At 37.6% G+C, this 18,552-nt stretch overlaps 1 protein-coding gene across 1 annotated transcript in view; it reads right to left on the bottom strand.

Annotated features, from left to right (window-relative positions):
• Positions 1–18,552, bottom strand: part of PTPRC (protein tyrosine phosphatase receptor type C) — a 57,909-nt gene that overhangs the window by 13,313 nt on the left and 26,044 nt on the right. Inside the window, 12 exon segments of the mRNA XM_079313656.1 lie at positions 120–228; positions 901–961; positions 2,692–2,888; positions 4,874–5,032; positions 6,155–6,289; positions 6,919–7,050; positions 7,892–8,017; positions 8,551–8,775; positions 8,977–9,009; positions 10,335–10,433; positions 11,743–11,886; positions 12,337–12,363. Coding sequence (XP_079169782.1) covers positions 120–228; positions 901–961; positions 2,692–2,888; positions 4,874–5,032; positions 6,155–6,289; positions 6,919–7,050; positions 7,892–8,017; positions 8,551–8,775; positions 8,977–9,009; positions 10,335–10,433; positions 11,743–11,886; positions 12,337–12,363 — 1,447 coding nt within the window.

Genomic DNA, 18,552 nt, shown 5'->3' with positions numbered 1-18,552 from the left:
ATGAAACATCCAATTTGCAGCATTTTTCCACTACCCACTGTGAAATTTTGTGGAAAACCAAAAGCCACCCCCACCCCCCTTCCAATTATGTAAGAGAGGGGGAGAAACATGAAGCTTACCTCAGCTTTTTTTTGTGAAGATCATAGATTTTGTACAGAACCAGTAGTAAAGCAAGTACAGTCACAATGATCAAGAATGCCAAGAATATAATCAAGGCTCTAGAATTATCTACCAACAGAAAAAGAATATATTTATTGCTTCTTTGTTTCTTAAAATTACTTTTATGAAAAGAAACCTGTATACTCCCTAGAAGCAGGGTTCATAAATTTTTGGTCTGGGGTCTTTTGTAAGAGAAAATATAGTAAGTTTGAGTATTCTATGCCAAAGTACAGAAGGGGATTTTATGTTTTCATTAAGAAAACTTTCCCTTAAATTCTCCATGTCCACCTGTCAAAATGCTAAAAGTCACTGGTTCAGCATTGCTGTGCTTGTCTCCTGCTCTGTGTGACATGTACAGTGCAGCTCTCAGTTGCTCCTGATCTACAAATTGGGAACCTCTGCCAAGTCACAGATGTTCAGCTCCTGAAATGCAGGATCTGAACACAGGAAAATAATCCTAAAGTGAATAATGTCAGTTAGAGAAATTAATTTCTAGTTGCATTTGAATGTTTCCTGAAGAAACCACAGCTGTGTAATAATTCTGAGTTATGATTAACGACTTGTCAACATGATCTGCTACATTAATACTGAATGAGAATATTTTTTTAAATGCAGATCAATATTAACTATAAAACAGGAAGTTTGGATTTTTAATTAGTAGCTATTTAACTGAATTCACAATTTACATTGTTTATATTATGCTAAAATCTAAAGTTAAAGGTGCTGTACATATTTACTTACATCTGGTTTTTATATTCTCCACTACAGCTGGCCCATTATGTTTTCCATTAGACACGAAGATCTGTATGCAATGAGTGACAATAATAGAGATGTTCAGATATGACAAGTAAAAATTTCTGCATACAATTCTTAAAAAACAAAGCACAATGGATTTTTGAAATTCATCCATCTGTTGACAACATCATTGACAGCTGTGTCTGCTGTCAATCTCTGCACTTAATGTGCATCTCAGACTTCTACCCAAGTTACAGCAAGATCAGCATTCAAAAATATGGAGATGACAGGAAAAAGAAGTTAGAAAAATAGAAAACACACTTTACAAAGTAAAAATCAGATGCATCTCAAAGTAAAATAAATTTTATCTTTTATTAAGCCTCTCAAATCTGAAAAATAACCATGCAATATATAAAAATCCCATTTGCTGCAAGAGTAAATACAAAAATAATCCACTGAACTTGATGCTTTTAGTACAAATTTATGCATGGATAAGTAATTCATAGAAGTTTAATTAAATAAGGTGTTTTCTTGCATCATTAACTTTTGGGTACTTTAAATGGTGTTAAAGCACTAACTTTGTTTTGCTGTGTTTACGCTTTGTCATATATTTAATATTTATTCAATCTTTTAAATTTCCTTAATAGAAATTCTCATCAGATCTAAAACACAGCTTGCAGTCAAATATTTCACTCTGGTTTTGTTTTTTTTTTCCTCTTGAGTCTTCTATAACTTGACTAGAGTCTTTTCATTACCATCTCAGCCCATAAGGCTTTCTCTGTTTTTTGGGTAAGAATTAGGCAAAATAAGTGCAAAGCAGAAGCCAGAATTTAGAGGTACAGAAGCAAATTCCTTCTGTTAGGAAAACTGCTCACTGAAAGCAGTGGACAAAAACCTTAAATGGCACAGAGGTTCTGTGCTACTGAGACAATGCATGAATCTTTTGCTCCTACAGGACCTCATTTTTATTTTCCAAATATAAAGCTTTCTGAGCAGAATCTGTTGGGACAATACTGGCAAATATTGAAATCAAACTGAGACTACTCAACTTCTCTGATACTCCATTTTTGCAGGTAAAAAAATAGAAGGAGGAAAAGACTGTGGGGAATAAGTGAAACTGCATCCTAAAAGTAGTAAAACTCCATCACTCTTAGTGGTTATTTTCTTGCCTAAACTTTACTGAGAGGAGCTATCAGAATATAAGAAATATCCCTACTGGCCATATTAAGGGAATCACACAAGACCATTGGTTTTGCAGGCAACCCCAAATGGGTGAAATGCCTGGCAGGAAATTGCAGGAAGCCTTCAGGAAAGTGAAGAGTGTAAACAGAGGATGATCTGTTTTGTATGGACACAAGGACTGGCTTGAAAGAGGCTGATGTAAGGACATGCAAAGGATCTGAACAGCTTTACACTAATTAGTCCCTGAAGAACCAAAAATCTTCATTCATTAAATGGAATATGTTTTAAAAACTAAAATATCAGTCATACTCCAGAAACTATTTTAATCTTATAGGAACCTCAAACTTCTCTCTGAGCCGAGTACAGTCTATTCTGCTTGCATTTTTCTTGCTGTTAGAACCTATGTGGAATAACACACCAGGGATTGCTTGATAGGCTTGGCATATATGCATTTTAGTTCCAAAAATAATAATTACTTTTTTAGACCTGAGGCCTACAGATTATAACTTGATGCCTCTGCCGCCATATTTGCCTTCTTTCCTAAAATCAAGCATATGCTTAAAAAATGAAAATGCATCAATGTTTTTTATATTTTAATGCAATAAGCTAACTTACCTTAAATGTATAGTTTGTCAAGTACAAGAGATTTTCTTTATGAAATTCACATTTGTCTTTCTCTTCAGGGTTTTTATCATTCTCCCACATCAAATAAAATCTTGCAAAGGGTCCATACACTTTCTGTTTTCTGCAGGTTATCTGGACAGCATTATCAGCTGTCAATGCTATTTTAACATTCTCCACTTTTTCTGGTACTGTAGACAAGAAAAAGGGTTACTTGCTCTATTCTTATAATTTCAAACCAAACATTTCAAGCTGTATGTGCTTGTCTGTTTCCTGTCTTCTCTCAATAACTTAATATATGTTCTTCTTTAAAAATTTCAGTCCCAATTTAACAAGATAAGTAAAATCAATTTTGACTTAATCATGGGCTTATTTGAGCTGGAAAAGGTGTGAAGTGGAACTGAAAAGACTCTACTGACATTCAGACTGCAAAAATACTACGATGGCAAATCTCTCTTACATCTGACATCACTTTCTCATATGAGGAACATGGGGCAACAGACAAGATAGGAGGAAAAAAAGAGTTCTCCATGTGAATATTAATTTCAAAACTACTGTAAATTAAATTTTCTCCCAGGAGGCACTAGTATATTGTAATATTTGGAATAGTGTCCTTACATTTAAATCTGGCCTAAAGCCACAAAAACTTTAATGACACAGAATTTCTTAAGTCTAATCTGTGGTTTCAAACTCTAGTTTGTATGTTGCAGCAAATGCAGGAGGTTTCAGGCTGAGTGGCACAGCCAAGGGACCTTTAACTGAGAGCTGATAAAACCTTTCAGAAAGTAAATGAGGGAACCTGTGTAAGGCAGTAGCCATATCTCAGCAGACACATTTCAGTAGAAAGTACAAAATCATGTCAACTTGCAAAACAGCACATTGAAAAAGAAAAATGGCAGCTGCTTTTTTCTTCATGTGAAGAGCTAAGACCTGTAAGGCTTTATAAGCAGATCAAATATCCCAGGGGAGGAGTGGCAGGATATTTGACTTGGCTGAGTGTGAGGTTCCATCATAGCTGATCATATTTATCCAAAGGACAGATCTGTTAGATTCCTATTCCATGTGCTGCTGAAAGAGCCATGACAAGGAGAAAGTGAATATTTCTGGAGGCAATGTGTTTGTTAAAGATTAAAATGTAGGGGTTTTCCTACTTCCAAGGATTGTGTTCTACTGATACACTCTTCAGTTCAAGAATTAATACCATTAATTCATGATGCAACTCGTTATTTTCTAAAAAAATGAGGGAAATTAGGTTGTTTGCACATCCATAAACTTATATTGTAGACTTTAATTTTCACCTGAATTATTAAAATGAGTGGAACTCAGAAAAGGGGGGAATCAAAGGATAATATGCTCAAACTGGATTTTTGTAGAGGATATAACTATGATTATGCTCATATTAGGGTTGCCTAAAAATTAAAGCCATATTTAAATTTATACTACAGTTAAGTCTCAGATCAACCTGTTTATATTTATCAGTAAATTAATTTATTCACTTTTTCTGGGGAAGGGGGACGGTTGACTTCAGGTGACAATTCTGATCCCTGTATACTTCAAACTATACTTTTGAAAGGATAGCCCCAAAAAGATGCACAGACCTTTCTGTCAGCAAAACAGTTGGCACACATTTTTTCATTTTTAACCTAATGTTGGAAGCTATGTACAGGTACATCCAAACTAATTGACATCCATTATAGATGGACAGTGTTTGTGTAGCCTGGGTCTGCTACAAGCAAACAAGGTAACTACACAACAGAAGGTAAAAGCTGCACATCTTTGTAGCTTTCATCCCACAAATTAAAAAAACAAACTTTTTCATTCTCTTTTTGTTTAATTCAATTTTTTTATTTATATTGGGACATAATGTTTCCTAAAAACTTCACAACAATTTCAAGTAAATGAAATCTTCTTTTTAAAATTATATATATATAAGAAAAATACAATATAATATTAACTAAATATAATACAAAGTGCATAACTAAAAATAGATCAACATTAAATAATTTTAAAAGGGGTGCTAATGATATGAATGTCAGTACAATTATTTTAATGTTAGTTATTCAGTTTCTTGGCTAATAGTAATATCATGTATAAAATATAATGAACTACACTAGGAAAGTAAAAATTCTATGTGTTAGTATCAGGCTATGTCATAACAGTTAGCAAACAGATTTACCTCCTTCTTCTGTTATAAATGCATATTTTGCATTTCTACTTGCCAGTGTGTAATTGCGTTTGTTGATTGTATATGAAGACACATATACAGAACCTGTGGTATAGGATTCAAGGTCATTGCAAGTATAGACAGTTTTGGTGATATTTTCCGAACAAACACCTGAAAAATGAAATTAATAAAATCTATGTTAGGAGCACAGCAACTCTTACACTTTATCAGAGCTACCTGAAACACTGCCGTGTGTTTTTCTATTTTAATTGCCTCAATCTGATTGTTCTGCTTTGCTTACTAATGCTAAGTGAAGATGGGCAAGAGGAGTTAACACGTAAATACATGGAGAGTATTTACATTCAGCCTGGGAAGGGGGAAGTAGGAAGGTGTCACTGCACACTGAGCTAGTCTGTCCTGTTGAGATGCCAGAGATGTTGTAGTCCTGCCTTCAGGAGTGCAAACACCAGAAGAAAATAATTGCATGAGAAGCAACATGAGCAAAGCTCCTGGCCACCCTGCAGCTGGGCTTTGGTGGGGAGGAAGCTGGGAAGCCATTGGCCTTTCTGTGCTTCCTTCTGCCTGCTTGCCATGCGACCTCCTGCACCCACACATCTCCTCCATTTTCTACACTGGCCAAGCCAAACCAGCCACAGAAACTGGCTCATGGGGCTGCCACCCTTTTGGGTTGTGGTCAAATGTGGGACATGGGGAATGGGAAAGACTAGTATCAGAGGAGCACAGGAGCATGACAGCCCAGGTTTATATAACCTGTGGTATGTGAACAGAAAGGCTGAACTAAGCCTAAAGGATGAATCAAGCCAGGACTAGCTTAAACGTGATACATGTTTATTAGTATCAGGCTCTTCATATTAAAAACATCATTTTCCAGTCCTTGTTTTGAAGAAAAGCTTGCATCTGGAGAACATGATCCCACTACAATGGATACAAATTTATTCATTGAAATGTAAGGTGGCCTATATCAGCATATCTAAAAGGAGTGGCCATTTAGCAGAAGACAATCTCTTGGTTATACCTATCTAAACATGTTTATGCCTAACTGCCATATGTTTATGCCAACTGAAGCATGAGAGGGTCATGTCCTGACATGGTGGCCTGAATAATCACAACTGAAAGTTCAATGGGAACAGCCCTAAAGGAAGGAAACTTTAACTTTTTGTCTTTAAAAAAAATGCAATGTTAAGAGATTCCAATAGGACTTGGAAGTGCATTATGCTTGGTGCTCTGTAATTATGTACATTCAATGAATTATTTAACAGTGAATGTACTTACTTTTGTCTCCCACAGTGAAATTCACAAAGTAGCCATCTATGGGACCCTTTGAAGTGTCATTAGGTTTTCTCCATTCAACTGTTACACTTTTGTTATTTTTATGTGTTTCCCTAATGTCCCATGGTGCTTCTGGAACTGTTGTAAAAGAACAATAACAATAGTTAGCAATAAATGAAAATAAAAGTATTCCTCTTTTTATCTACTTTTATTAATTAGATTAAATTTTGTCTGCACTACAGCAAGATACTAAAGCAACATGTAATATTTTTTGGACTCTATTTCAAGAAAACATACATAAGCATAAACTGAGTAAAAGCATCGTATTACAGTAATTTTATATATTTCATTAATTCAGGACAAGGTGAATACAGCAACATCACATTTTACTATAATTTCCAGTATCTTCAAATCAAGAATTTAAGACTTGTTTCAGACTAGATCTGCACTTTTATGTGTGTGGGTCTGTACTTTTTTCATGAGTGCATTTTCATTCGAAATTCCATACAGTTGACCACGTTCTCAATCTCCAAAACAACAAAACATAATCACAGTCTCTGACAGAAGTAAAGAAAGGCTCAGACTAGAAGACTGAGAGAGTGACTGCAATCAAAGAACAACCTAGGGCAGGAGACCAGGAAGGAGCTGTGCAGCAGAGAATGCTGCTCAAAGTGTACCTTTAACCCCAGGAAACCCAGATAATGGGTTTCATAGTAGAGTTCCCAGAAACATGTGAAATGTAAAGCAAAAGTAAGCACTGGACTTACCACCATAGTCTGTTCTTACATCAAAGCTTTGGCTGGTAACATTCCTTCCATTAAAATACATGTATGCAGTGCAGTTGTAATGACGGTGTGGTAATAAACCTCCCAGCACTCCACAAGTTAAATTTTCAGAGTCTAAAATTGATGCAGGATGTGAATATGTAGACACAAGAAGAACTTTATCAATATTTTTCACAGTTCCAAAAGTATGTGGCCCCATTTTAACCGAGATTTTCTTTACCATATTTATTCAATATCATTTGTAATAAACCATCATAATATTCCAAACAGAAAAATGTACAACCTGATCCAATGACTACATTTTTGGTTCTTACATACTAATTTAGTTTGCATAGATCTTTACTTTTCATAACTAAAGGTCATGATTTGACTTTCTAAGGAAACAGCTTTCCTACAAAAATCAGAACACATCAGGGGGAGTCTGGTAGAATCCTGGAATGGCTCCCTGAAGCAGGAAATCTCCAGCCCCACACATTTATCACCCATTCTTCTGGGGCACATGAAGAATGTGCCATCCACATCTGCCCTGTCACAGCAGGTGCCTTTGAGCCAGCATGTCCTCAGGCTGACTGGCTCTGAGAGCAGAGAGCCTGGCCTCACACTGTCCAAGAGCCTGTGCAGCCAGCAGCCAAGGCAGCCTGCCAGGGGTCAGCTCACAGCACACCCACAGACTGCAGCACTTCCAAACTGCTCAGCTGCCCTTCAAGAAACCAAACAGGACCTCGAAATCTCCAGAATTTGTGCAACTTGTGGAGCTGTTAAACTCTGCAAAAGATTTTTCTGGGTTTGAATTTTCCCAGATCCACACTCTGTGTGGGGATGGCAGTCCTCCAACAGGCAATCCCAGGAATTCTGAGCTACCCTTCCCTCAGACTGGAACAATTAATTTAAATCTGCCAGTCTCTCACCAAAAGACAATATCAACAATGCTTTTAAAATTAAATAAATAACCCACTTGGAGAAAAATCTAGAAATGTTCCATTGCAGGCAGCAGTCACATAAGCACAGGTAAGTGAGCGATTCCAGCAGAACTCAGCAGATGTGTTGGTTATGTCCTTGACTTGAAAAGGTTTATTGACATCTGGAAAGGAAGAATATTATACATCATTGTGACATTTACTATATTGAGTTTTCAAATAATAATTCATTTATGTTTTTTTACTTGTTCTGCAATATGAAGACACAATCAGCATAGAATAATATACAAAGAATTTAATAAGAAATGGAAAGTAAAAATTTAAAAGGCCTTCATAAGATAAAGACACACAGGTATTCAAATAATAAATTCAAGTTTTAGTCCAGACATTCAGCATAAACAACAACTTTGAAGTGGTGGCTGGTCTTGCTATTGTTTACCACACTGCATATGGCCAACAGAGTTAAAGTTCCTTTTTTTCTTCAGAATGAAAAAACTATGGGGTTTTTTACATTATTCTTTAAGAAAATACTGAGAAATTTTAATGTGCCACTTCAAAACAGCTTGCAAACCTTGGACAAAATATGAAAACTTTCTGACTCTCTGAAAAGCAGCAAGAAGAGACAAGAGGAGAAGCTGAATTACTGCATATAAAAAATTTTAAAATAAATAAATGACTAAAACCCTTGCATGCCTACCTTTTGGAACTTGAAAAGAAGTCTTTTCTGAACACTTGCCAATTTTGACTTCAACAGTGTACATCTGGCATTTTGGAAGCTCTACTGAACTGTTGACGGAACTCACAGTTATGTTTTTGTCACCCCCCAAAATAATATATTCTCTGTTGTCTTTTGCTGGAAAATTCAGTGAAACTACAGCCATATCAAAGTTGGTTGTACTGTCTTTTATGTCTCCAACAATACCTAAAAGAAAATGTAAATGAAGGTGAAAAGAAAATTGTTAAATAACTTTAATCTTACTTCTTCCAGAACGGGAAGACATTTTGTATGCTAAAGGTGCTAACTGATCTTTACTGCTTTATCAGCTTTACCAATTTTCTGTATTTGAGTTTATTATTTGGTCACATTTTAAGACTGAAGGAGAATAAGGCATTTGGTTCTTACCACAATCTGCATCAGGTATCACCGTGGTTTCTTCTATAAGAAAAGAAAACAATATGAAGGTCTGTTTTAAGAGGTTGGGTATTTTTTTCCACAGAGCATTGGAGAAGGGTGACCAATACTGCCCCAAACTCTTTGTTCAATATATTCAATATAAGTAAAGGTATATAGCACTTCTCTCACATTTGATATAGGGGAGAAAACATCTGCTACACATAAACCCATTCTTTAACTAGTTATTTTGGGGATCATGTGTCTTTCACAATTTTCCAATGACATCAATGAACTAGAAATCAAATTAGTTATTGGTAACATTTCTGAGTACAAAATTGCACAAGAATATTCCACAATCACACATTCTCATAGCAGTATGATAAACTACAGCAGTTTTCCAGGATATGTATGCTGTGGAATGGGCACCTGAACAGTATAAAATGTCACTAAAGACACAATAATTACCTGCTTTTTGCACTGCCACTCTTACCTTTGGAAGGAGATTTATACAACAGTACAGATCATTTAACGACTATTTTCAGGATACCCCAAAGAAATTTTTGTTGGTATTTTCTGTACTTCATCCTGAAAACAGTTACTTAATATATCCCAAGGTAAAGGTGCCACTAAATCTAATCTAATTTTTTTTTTTTTCATAGAAGGTAGGCCCTAGATTTGCCTGCCTCCAGGCTGGGAGTCACCTTGGCCCTAAGGAGAGGGCAAATTGAGAGGGACCACTGGAGACTCACCAAGATTGTAAGGGACAGAATACCCACAAGTAAAAGCCAAGCTCACTTTGTCAAAGAGCAGACAGCAGCCTACAGCTACTTGAAGGACAGTTCAAAAAGATGGAAAGTGTCCAGCTCCTGGGTGTACTTTGCACAAGCACATACATGTATTTTACTGATCTGAGCAATTCCCCAGCCCAATGGCAACTAAAATCACTCTAAATGCTTGAACTGCTAGATCCCAAGAAAGCATTACTGCTGTGTTGAACCAAAGGGAAGACACTGGAAGTCAGAGAAGTACCCAGATCTTGGGTGTATTCACACCTTTTTGCTGCTTGGGCAAATTTCTGCGAACAACAAGAGGAGTACTGACACAATAATTGACAGATTTACCCTCCTACTATGTGCCACTGTGCGTAATTCCTTTTTTACCCTTGCTTGAAAAGTAACAAATATGGTATCTTCAATATTACTCAAAAAACAGTTAGTAATGTTCCTAAAAACACCCTTAAGTTTAATGCAGTTGTATGCTTAATTTGTATCTTTAGCTTTGATACATTCTAAATGAACTGCCTCTTTCAAACCCATTTTCTGCGCCTGATGTATCAAAACTGTGGCAATTGCGTGCAAGTTTGTCACCTATTGTGTGAGTGGTGTTGAGAATGGGGCTGATCCCAGTGCTTGTTGGCAAGGTGACTGATGAGGTGGTGCTGTGCAAGGATGTTGAATTGTAATCATCTGTAAGAAAATAAACAACATATCAGGATTAAAAAGTTAAATTCATTTTTTCATATGGGTTTGTTGTCAGAAATGTCTTACACTACAGCACTTCTCTATTTTTTTTTTTCTTAGGGGATTTTTGTAATTTTGAGAAGACTGCTGAAAGAAAATCATGTTAATATAGTAAATAAACAAAAAAAAATTAGCATCTAAATAAAAAGCAGATTTTTAGGAGTATACCACCTACAAAAGAATTTTACAATGTACAATGACAATTTTTTGTCATTATTTAGTCATAATTCCAGATGAAGTCAACATAAAAATAATGTTACAATTTGTGAACTGGGAAAACCTGAACATTTTGCTATATTCTTACAGTAAAAAACAATTATGAATAGTGCTTGTGCTGTTTCACAAACAACAACTCTAGGCAGTGCTCGTTTGCCAGATCATTGAGTATCTTGCTCACTATATTTCTGACTATATCTCATTATTTATAAACATTCCTTGTTTATAAACCACTGGCAGATTTCTATATTCTCTTTCAGGCTCATTCCCATTGCTCTAGCTTTGGGGACAGCCTTGTTGGCAGCAACTGACATTTTGATTCTATTGTGGTGACTGCAAGACTCGCCCCTCAGACCCAGATCCTGCACATAATCCTGGCATTGTCACTGTGCCAAAGTGCAACACCTTTTCAATTTGCTGAACCATGAGCTGAAAAGGCTACCTTGGTGCTGAACGACTTAGTTGTTGTTGGAATCCTGGCCACTGAGAATTTTAGACTTTCTGTGCTGACAGGCAGTGACCCCCAAGAGAACACTGCATTTGACCTGAGATCATATAGAAGGCTTCCAAAATTAGATAGAACTGGGATTATGGGTGTGTAGTTTGAATAGAAGTGGAAAACTTAAAGTTTAAAGCAATATATAAAAATCAAGATGGAGGTTTTAGGGCAGAGGTTTGTCCTTCTCCTTCATGGGTCTAGGTGCTATTACGTTATTGGATACAAAAGTCCACATCGTGGACAACAGGTGGTTGGTTATTGGGTTAAAAGTAAAAACAATTTAGGTATCATTTCTTAATTGGACAGTTTATCCTTAAAAGGCCTTTTAAAGAGAGAGATAGAGTTCCATTTTAAACTTGTTAGCTTGAAATGCTGTACAACTCATGGTTTGTATGTAGATAAGAACTAATAAACATCTGAGTCCAAACAAGAAATACCGTTTTGCGCATATAATCCCAACCCTGGCAAAAAGAAGATAAGCCTAAATTTTCCCCTGGAGTTTTGAGAGCAGAGCGTGGGTTGTAGCGGGGGCCGGCAAACCTGGGGCAGCGCTGCGGGCGGCAGGAGGAGCGGGTGCGGTGGGGGCAGCGGAGCTGCCGGTGATTGCTGCGCTGCTGGGCGCCGTGCCGGGGCCGGGCTCGGGGAGCCCCCGTGCCGAGTGCGTGCTGTTTGCGGGGCTGGCACCTGCGGTGAGAGGCACAGCGGGGTCCGTGAGGCTCCAGGCAGCTGTGCCCGCCCGAGGAGGGGCAGAGCTGCACACAGCACCAGCGGGCAGTGCGGCAGCACTCTCACACTGGGGCTCTGGGAGCTCTGAACGAAGCAAAGGCACATCGAACATTTAAAGTGCAGGGGATTCAACAGGTATCAGATGAACAAGCAGTGAGTATATACTTTCTTGGTTATGATTGTGCCTTTCATGCTAAATGCTGTGTTTTAAAATATACCTAAATATATTACTCAAACCCAGACTTGTCTGATATTCCTGCCTTTTAAAACAGCATATTTCATTTTGTTGGATGAATGAAAAGGCATTATACACTCTGTGTAGTAACTGTGAGTGAGAAAAAGAAAGAAGAAATTATCAGGGGAGAAAAAACAAAACAGTGCAGTTCTGCCATGCAAATTATTTCTTACCAGGTCCAGGCGTTGATGTCTCCTGCCCTGAAAAAGAGAGAGAAAAAGTGTAGCTTAAACTTTCAAGGAATTTGCCTAAAATATTAAAAGACACATTTTTTCCTCCCAAATATCAGCTAAACTTTCCCCAGGAAGTTACACATTTCTAAGTTGAATTTAGTGGATGTAGCAACAGCAGACCCCCAAAATATCAAGTAATTCAGTCATAGAATCACAGAATCACAGAATAGTCTGGGTTAGAGAGGATCTTAAAGATCATCTGGTTCAAGCACCCCTGCCATGGACAGGGATGTTATCCAGTAGATCAGGCTGCTCAGGGCCACACCTGACAAACTTCCATCTACCTGTTTGACTCTTCCTTCCTCCTTCTTTTGCTCTTTTTCTACCAGAACTTTCCCACTAAGTTTGTTTATAAATAAACTTCAACCTTCAAAGCAAAAAGCCAGGTTTATATGAGAAACTGCAATACTTGTGAGGGATACATAAGTATCCTGTTCATGTGTCAGCATCAAAACTGTGTCCTTCATCTCTGACACAGAAGACCAACACAAGCAGTTATCCTGGCCATGCCTTGGGTTTCCAGGCATCACTGGGACTCCAGAGATTTCCTCCTTATCGACCTGACAAGCAGCAGCACATGTGTTGGCTGCTCAGTGGCCACCATGGATTCTGCAATGTCACCTGCAGGGAGTGAGAATTTATTGGTGCTTGGAACTGTCATGAAGTGTGTCTAAGCCATAGTATGAATATGAATGTATACAAAAGTTAAATTCTTGTAAATTCTTGCAAATATTTTTCTAATGAGCAACTGAGTTTGTTGTGGACTGTACATTATGCAAGATGTCTTACTACAAATTGCAATTCAGGAAAACCTTATAGAAAAAGCATCAGCAGAAGTTCAGCTAAAAACAGTAATGAAGCATTTATTTCTTTAGAGAAGTGTGGAAGGGTGATGCTTAAAATCTGATCCATGAGATGAGGATATAAGTCTATGAGGTTTGCCTGAAATCATATGAAACTTTCAAAATAACATTGCTCTTAATTGTAAGAATATACCTCTAAAATATAGCAGACTGACAACAGATTGAATAACATGGGTGTAGAAGCCACTATATTAACAGGTCTAGCCTGTTCATTCATTTATATCTATATACCTTCCTTGAAATACAGATCATGCATTATTTTCAATGCTACAGAACCACAGCACATTCTTTCTAACCTAAGAGAGGTTACAGAAGAGGTTACAGATAAGAAACAAAAATATAGGGGATCTTTTGAACTATCAGTGTACCTTCAGCATCTGAAACCTCCTGTCTGCAACATTTCTTTCCAACAATTGCATGACCTATAACTATATGCATAAAACTCTCAAGGAACCCTATAAAAGCTAACATTCATATCCATTCCTATTTGCCATAAACAATAAATTTTCAATGTATTTTCATGGTTTTCAATTCAGTGTTTGAAAGCTGGCACTTAGTCATTCAAAATTCCATAATGTGACTTTTCTTTTTTCAAATGGATTATTAGCTGAAGAATCAATTATTGCTCTTCCTTTCCCAAATCTTACTTTGCTTTAGCACATTAAATATACCTCAAGCCAAGTATTAACTCTCTGTGAGCATCGACACAGATTAACTTTCCCTTAGAAGCCTTTCCAATAACAGAATAAAAGAAGTTGCAGAAATAGTCCTAAAGTAAACTCTGCTCAGATTAGCGAAACATTCAGAAATACTTTTCCAGCTATTTACTGATCTCTGATGCAGACATAATAGAGATAAAAACATATACATCAAGATTGCCTTTTCCAAGTATAGTGAGGTAATAAGAGATAAGGGGGATCATAAGCTTGTCAGTGTTGTGTTTCTGGTTGCCTCATTCACTTCCTTAAGATTCCTGTGAAAATATTTTTCCCCATCCTCCCCTTGTAAACCTAGGAATAATGCTAATAGCTTAAATAGTGTAAGGTTTATTGCTCCCTCCCAATGAGAGATGCTAAACATTACACATAATCATGTTAATTAGTTAGAAGAGACCACAAGAGATCACCTGGTCCCACCGCCTCACTCAGAGCAGTCTTAAAACAGGTTGGTAAATAATAGGCCAAGATTTCCCTTTTTTCCCCCCCTATAACTAAACACTGTCATTTTAACAGAACTTCATGGCAGTTTTGTACTCTTCTAAGCATTTCAAGGGCCTCCTGCTCTCCTGTGTTTCTACTCCCTGATATGATTTATTACAGCAATGGAACAGGACGCTGCTGAAAAAAATTCAATAGGTGGCACCAAAACACTAAAAAATCCTCTCAAAATGAAAAGCAAATGCATTTCCCCTTGAAACCTTTTTGAGAGATACTGAGTAAAATAAAGGAAAATAAAAAAGGATCCCAACACACCAGAATCTTCTACTCTGAGACTGATAGGTATATTGGTACTATTAATTTATTTTCCAAAACATGTCTCAGCACTAACAAATATCTGAGCTAATTTCAGGCTAACCAAGGTAACCTGAAAGGCAAAACTGTCTGCATGTTTCTATTCTAAAACATAACTCTAGAAACTTGAAAGCTGAAATCCAAAAAGATCTTTCAAGTGTAATGAGGATGTTTAATCCCCCAAACACACGCTGTGCAGTACAGAAGCCTGATGATTGCCAAACCCAGCAAGTTGCTCTGAGTTTAAATGGGAACTATCCCAAAACTTTTCTCAAAGCTTAAACTGCATTCAACCATAAGACATTCTTAAGATTATATCTGTAGCAGGCTGGCTGGGTCACATTTGGAGGTACAGGAGCTGCTACATCACCTCTGAATTACTGACTGCACTCACGGCTCTGAACTGTGGTTCACCTGTATAAGAAATCCAGCTGTATAAGGAGACAGCTTTTTGCAGTCTTAGGAAAATGTTTTCACATGGCAGGACCAAGTAACTCAACAGAAGGCAACTGGGACCTAGAATATGTTAAAAGATAATAATGTGTTTCAAGGAAGTCCAGGGTATGATCTTCTCAAGCAGCAGGAAGTGCCAGCACACATTTCCTGTGTGCATGTGCTATTAATAACACAAACTCCAGCTGATAAGATGGAGATGCTGTTGAATCAGCACTAAGAGCCTAAAAATGCTATCATGTTTATAGAGGCAGAAATCCATTAGCTGATGACAGGGGACATGCCTGCGACAGGGGACATTCCATTCTGCTGCCTAATTTGCACAGTTTTTGTATTTCCTGCTGGACTGGCCAGAAGGCTGAGCTTGCATGGCAGCAGCTCAGGCTGTCTGCCCTGAGCACAGGATTGCTGGAGGACAGCATTCCTCCATACACACAGCACAATGTGGGAAGGAGGATGCCTCTTCTGCTAATAGTGCATTTGGTGTTTTATCTAGCCTGGTACTGCACCAGCTGGCTCTTCACATCCAGCTGTACTCCTCGTGTGTTTGCCAGAGCTGGGAGGGGGCAGAGGAAGTAATCCTTCCTCTCAGCCCCGTGTCTGTAAAACAGTTGGCAGCCAGGTTTTGCTGCCAGGAAAAGTGCTTAGTGATTCTGCAGAGCTGCTGCCCTTTTCCCAGGATCTCTCCAGCCTTTAGTATATTGGACAGATCCCAGCAACCCTCACCAGGCAGCATTTTACACCAAGCAACTAATGTAGGTCCAGATTCTGCCTTCCCTCTTTTCACAGCTGAACGGCACTGCTGAAGCAGGGTCAGGGCTCTTCACATCTGCACAGAAAGCAACAGGATGTGGTCTACTTGTTCAGATGGAGTAAAGCTCTTTGAGGGGGTCTCCTAGCAAACAGCACAGACATTGCAGCTCCCCTGCAAGCCAACACTAAACTGCAAAAAAAGAACAGCTCCTGGTGGGAGGTGAAGGGTGAGTGAGGCAAGGAGCCTTACAAAGTGCTGCTAGCCGCCGTTTGATTTATTTTTAAACTTCAAGTGGGATAGGATGTAATTCACACCTACTTTAAGGCTCCCTTGTGCTGCCAGAACCAGCTAAAGAGACCTCAAAGTAAATGAGCATCAGGGCCAGAGATGTTACTGTTATTTTTGCTGAAAAAAACAAAACGAAGGGATCCATTGCTAAGCTATAAACAAATCTGGGCGGACCCAAGAATAAACTAGCAAACACCTAAACATCTGAGTAATTCTATACCACAGAGGACCCCTCAAATTTTATAGGTGGGATCACATGTGCTGAAGTGCTTTCATAATCAGAAACTGTAGAATTATATTTTATTCTTTATCATTAATTCTGGGGAAGAAAGAATGTTCCCAGTTTCTGGACAAACTGCTGCTTTTTAAAAATTGAAAAAAGAATGGCATGAAGAGTTCATATTAAAAATATGTTAATTTTTTCATGCTCTGACTGAAAAAATAAACTACTAATTTGAGTTTACAGTATAGAAATTTTTCAGGTGACAGAGACATTTCTGAGGGTTCTAAAATAAAAACCTACTCATGTTCATTGAAGATGAAGCCATTAAATGACTTCAAAGTTATTCATTGTCTAATTAATAAAAGTCTTCATAACCCTATAGAAATAAATAAATAGACATGATAATTTCTTTTCTACAAGCAATATTTGCAATATTTATTTCCACCAGAAATTAAGGAATAAAATGTTGAACCTGTAAATTTTAATTTAACAGAATTTCTAAAATGTTCTGATTAAGAAACGCCAATTGTTTGCTTTTTGATATCTGGGTTTAATGTTCATTCTGATTGTTCAGAATGATAATTAAAATAATTTTCATCTGTTTTCTAATTTTTTTTTTAACAAGTTCATTAATAACTGCAGCAACACCATGCTGCCCGAGAGGCTGATCCTGGCACTCTTTCCTGCACCTTTAACCTTTGGTTAAAGCATTATCTGAGAGTCAAAGGCTTTTTTTGTTCCCAAGCACCAGTGAGTGCTGAGAGCTGACTTGCAGTGGGGAAGGCGTGGTGTTCCTGCAGAGCTCAGCTCAGCAGTGACTGCTGGTTTAACTATGGCTAATGCAATAGGATGGGGGGTTATAATGGAAATTCACTTCTGAAATTAATGCTTGTCCTGGATCCCTCTTCTTGCTGTCCACCTCCCAAGACTGGAATTTTCTCTATCCTCCTCAAGTTCAGAGTCAACTATAAGCATTAATCAGCATTTACAGCTGAGAGAGCAAAGAATTCAAATTAGCCAGCAATCAAGTACAAGGAGGAGCAACCAGAAGAAAGGGATCGAATTAAGAATTTATAAGTGACAGATACATGGAGGAACACAATGTTACAATATATGTGGAATATTTCTTATAATTTAAAAAAAATTTTAAAGTATTTTTCTCATTCTGATTATGCAAAATAAACATTGGAGTCCAAGTTTTCCAGAAAAAAAAAATTAAAAAAAACCACAAAAACAAAGCAAAAGAGAAATTTCCCTGAAGAAATATTAATTTAATGGAAGTAATACTTGTTACCAATGATATACAGAATTTCTCAAAACCATAAAACTGAAGTAGAACAAAAACCAAAACCAGCAAATCAAATTCTTTTTGCCAACACAGTTCCTGCAAATCTAGAATAAATACCCAGAAATATTGCATGTTTACCAGCCAGAAGGAGGGGTTTTCTATCAATTGCACCATACTTTAAATGACATTTCAGCCTTCACAGGACGGTGTTGCAGTAACCCACTCGTACAGCTACAGCTAACGATGCCTTTGCTGCTCTGTGGTTTCTCTCATGCTGTTTACTTCTGCATTTCTTCTACAGAACCTGCTCAAAAGGAAGAGGGTGCAGCATACTGTGGTTTCGAGCTTAAGTGCTTCCAAATGCAAACGGAGTTACCATAGCACCCACATGCCCAAGCAATCAGACTTATCTTACTGCTAAACCACTTCTCTAGTGCAGTCATGAAACGTCTCTATTAAATTCCTTTTCATAAGATTTGCATATGTAATTATTTTCAGTTGTACAGGTTCATTAATATGATACAGTGAGGGGTGGCAATCTTTGGGATGAAGTCCAGGCTGCTTTGCAGGGAGTCCTTGTCATCATGTGGATTGGCTCCAAGAGAGGGGAGTATCAAACCCTAATGTAGCACTTCCTTCAGCTGTGAAATGCTGGGTACTCTGCACAGTCACTAAGAAACACCTATACATGAAGAATGAAAGATTGGATGTGATATTTGTTTGGCAATTTTGTTGCTACATGCAAAAAAAACCCTTTAAAAACTGTGTTCATATCT

The sequence above is a fragment of the Erithacus rubecula genome (assembly GCF_903797595.1).
Source record: "Erithacus rubecula genome assembly, chromosome: 10".
Classification (NCBI taxonomy): Eukaryota; Metazoa; Chordata; class Aves; order Passeriformes; family Muscicapidae; genus Erithacus; species Erithacus rubecula.
This window is presented reverse-complemented; position numbering and strand designations above follow the sequence as displayed.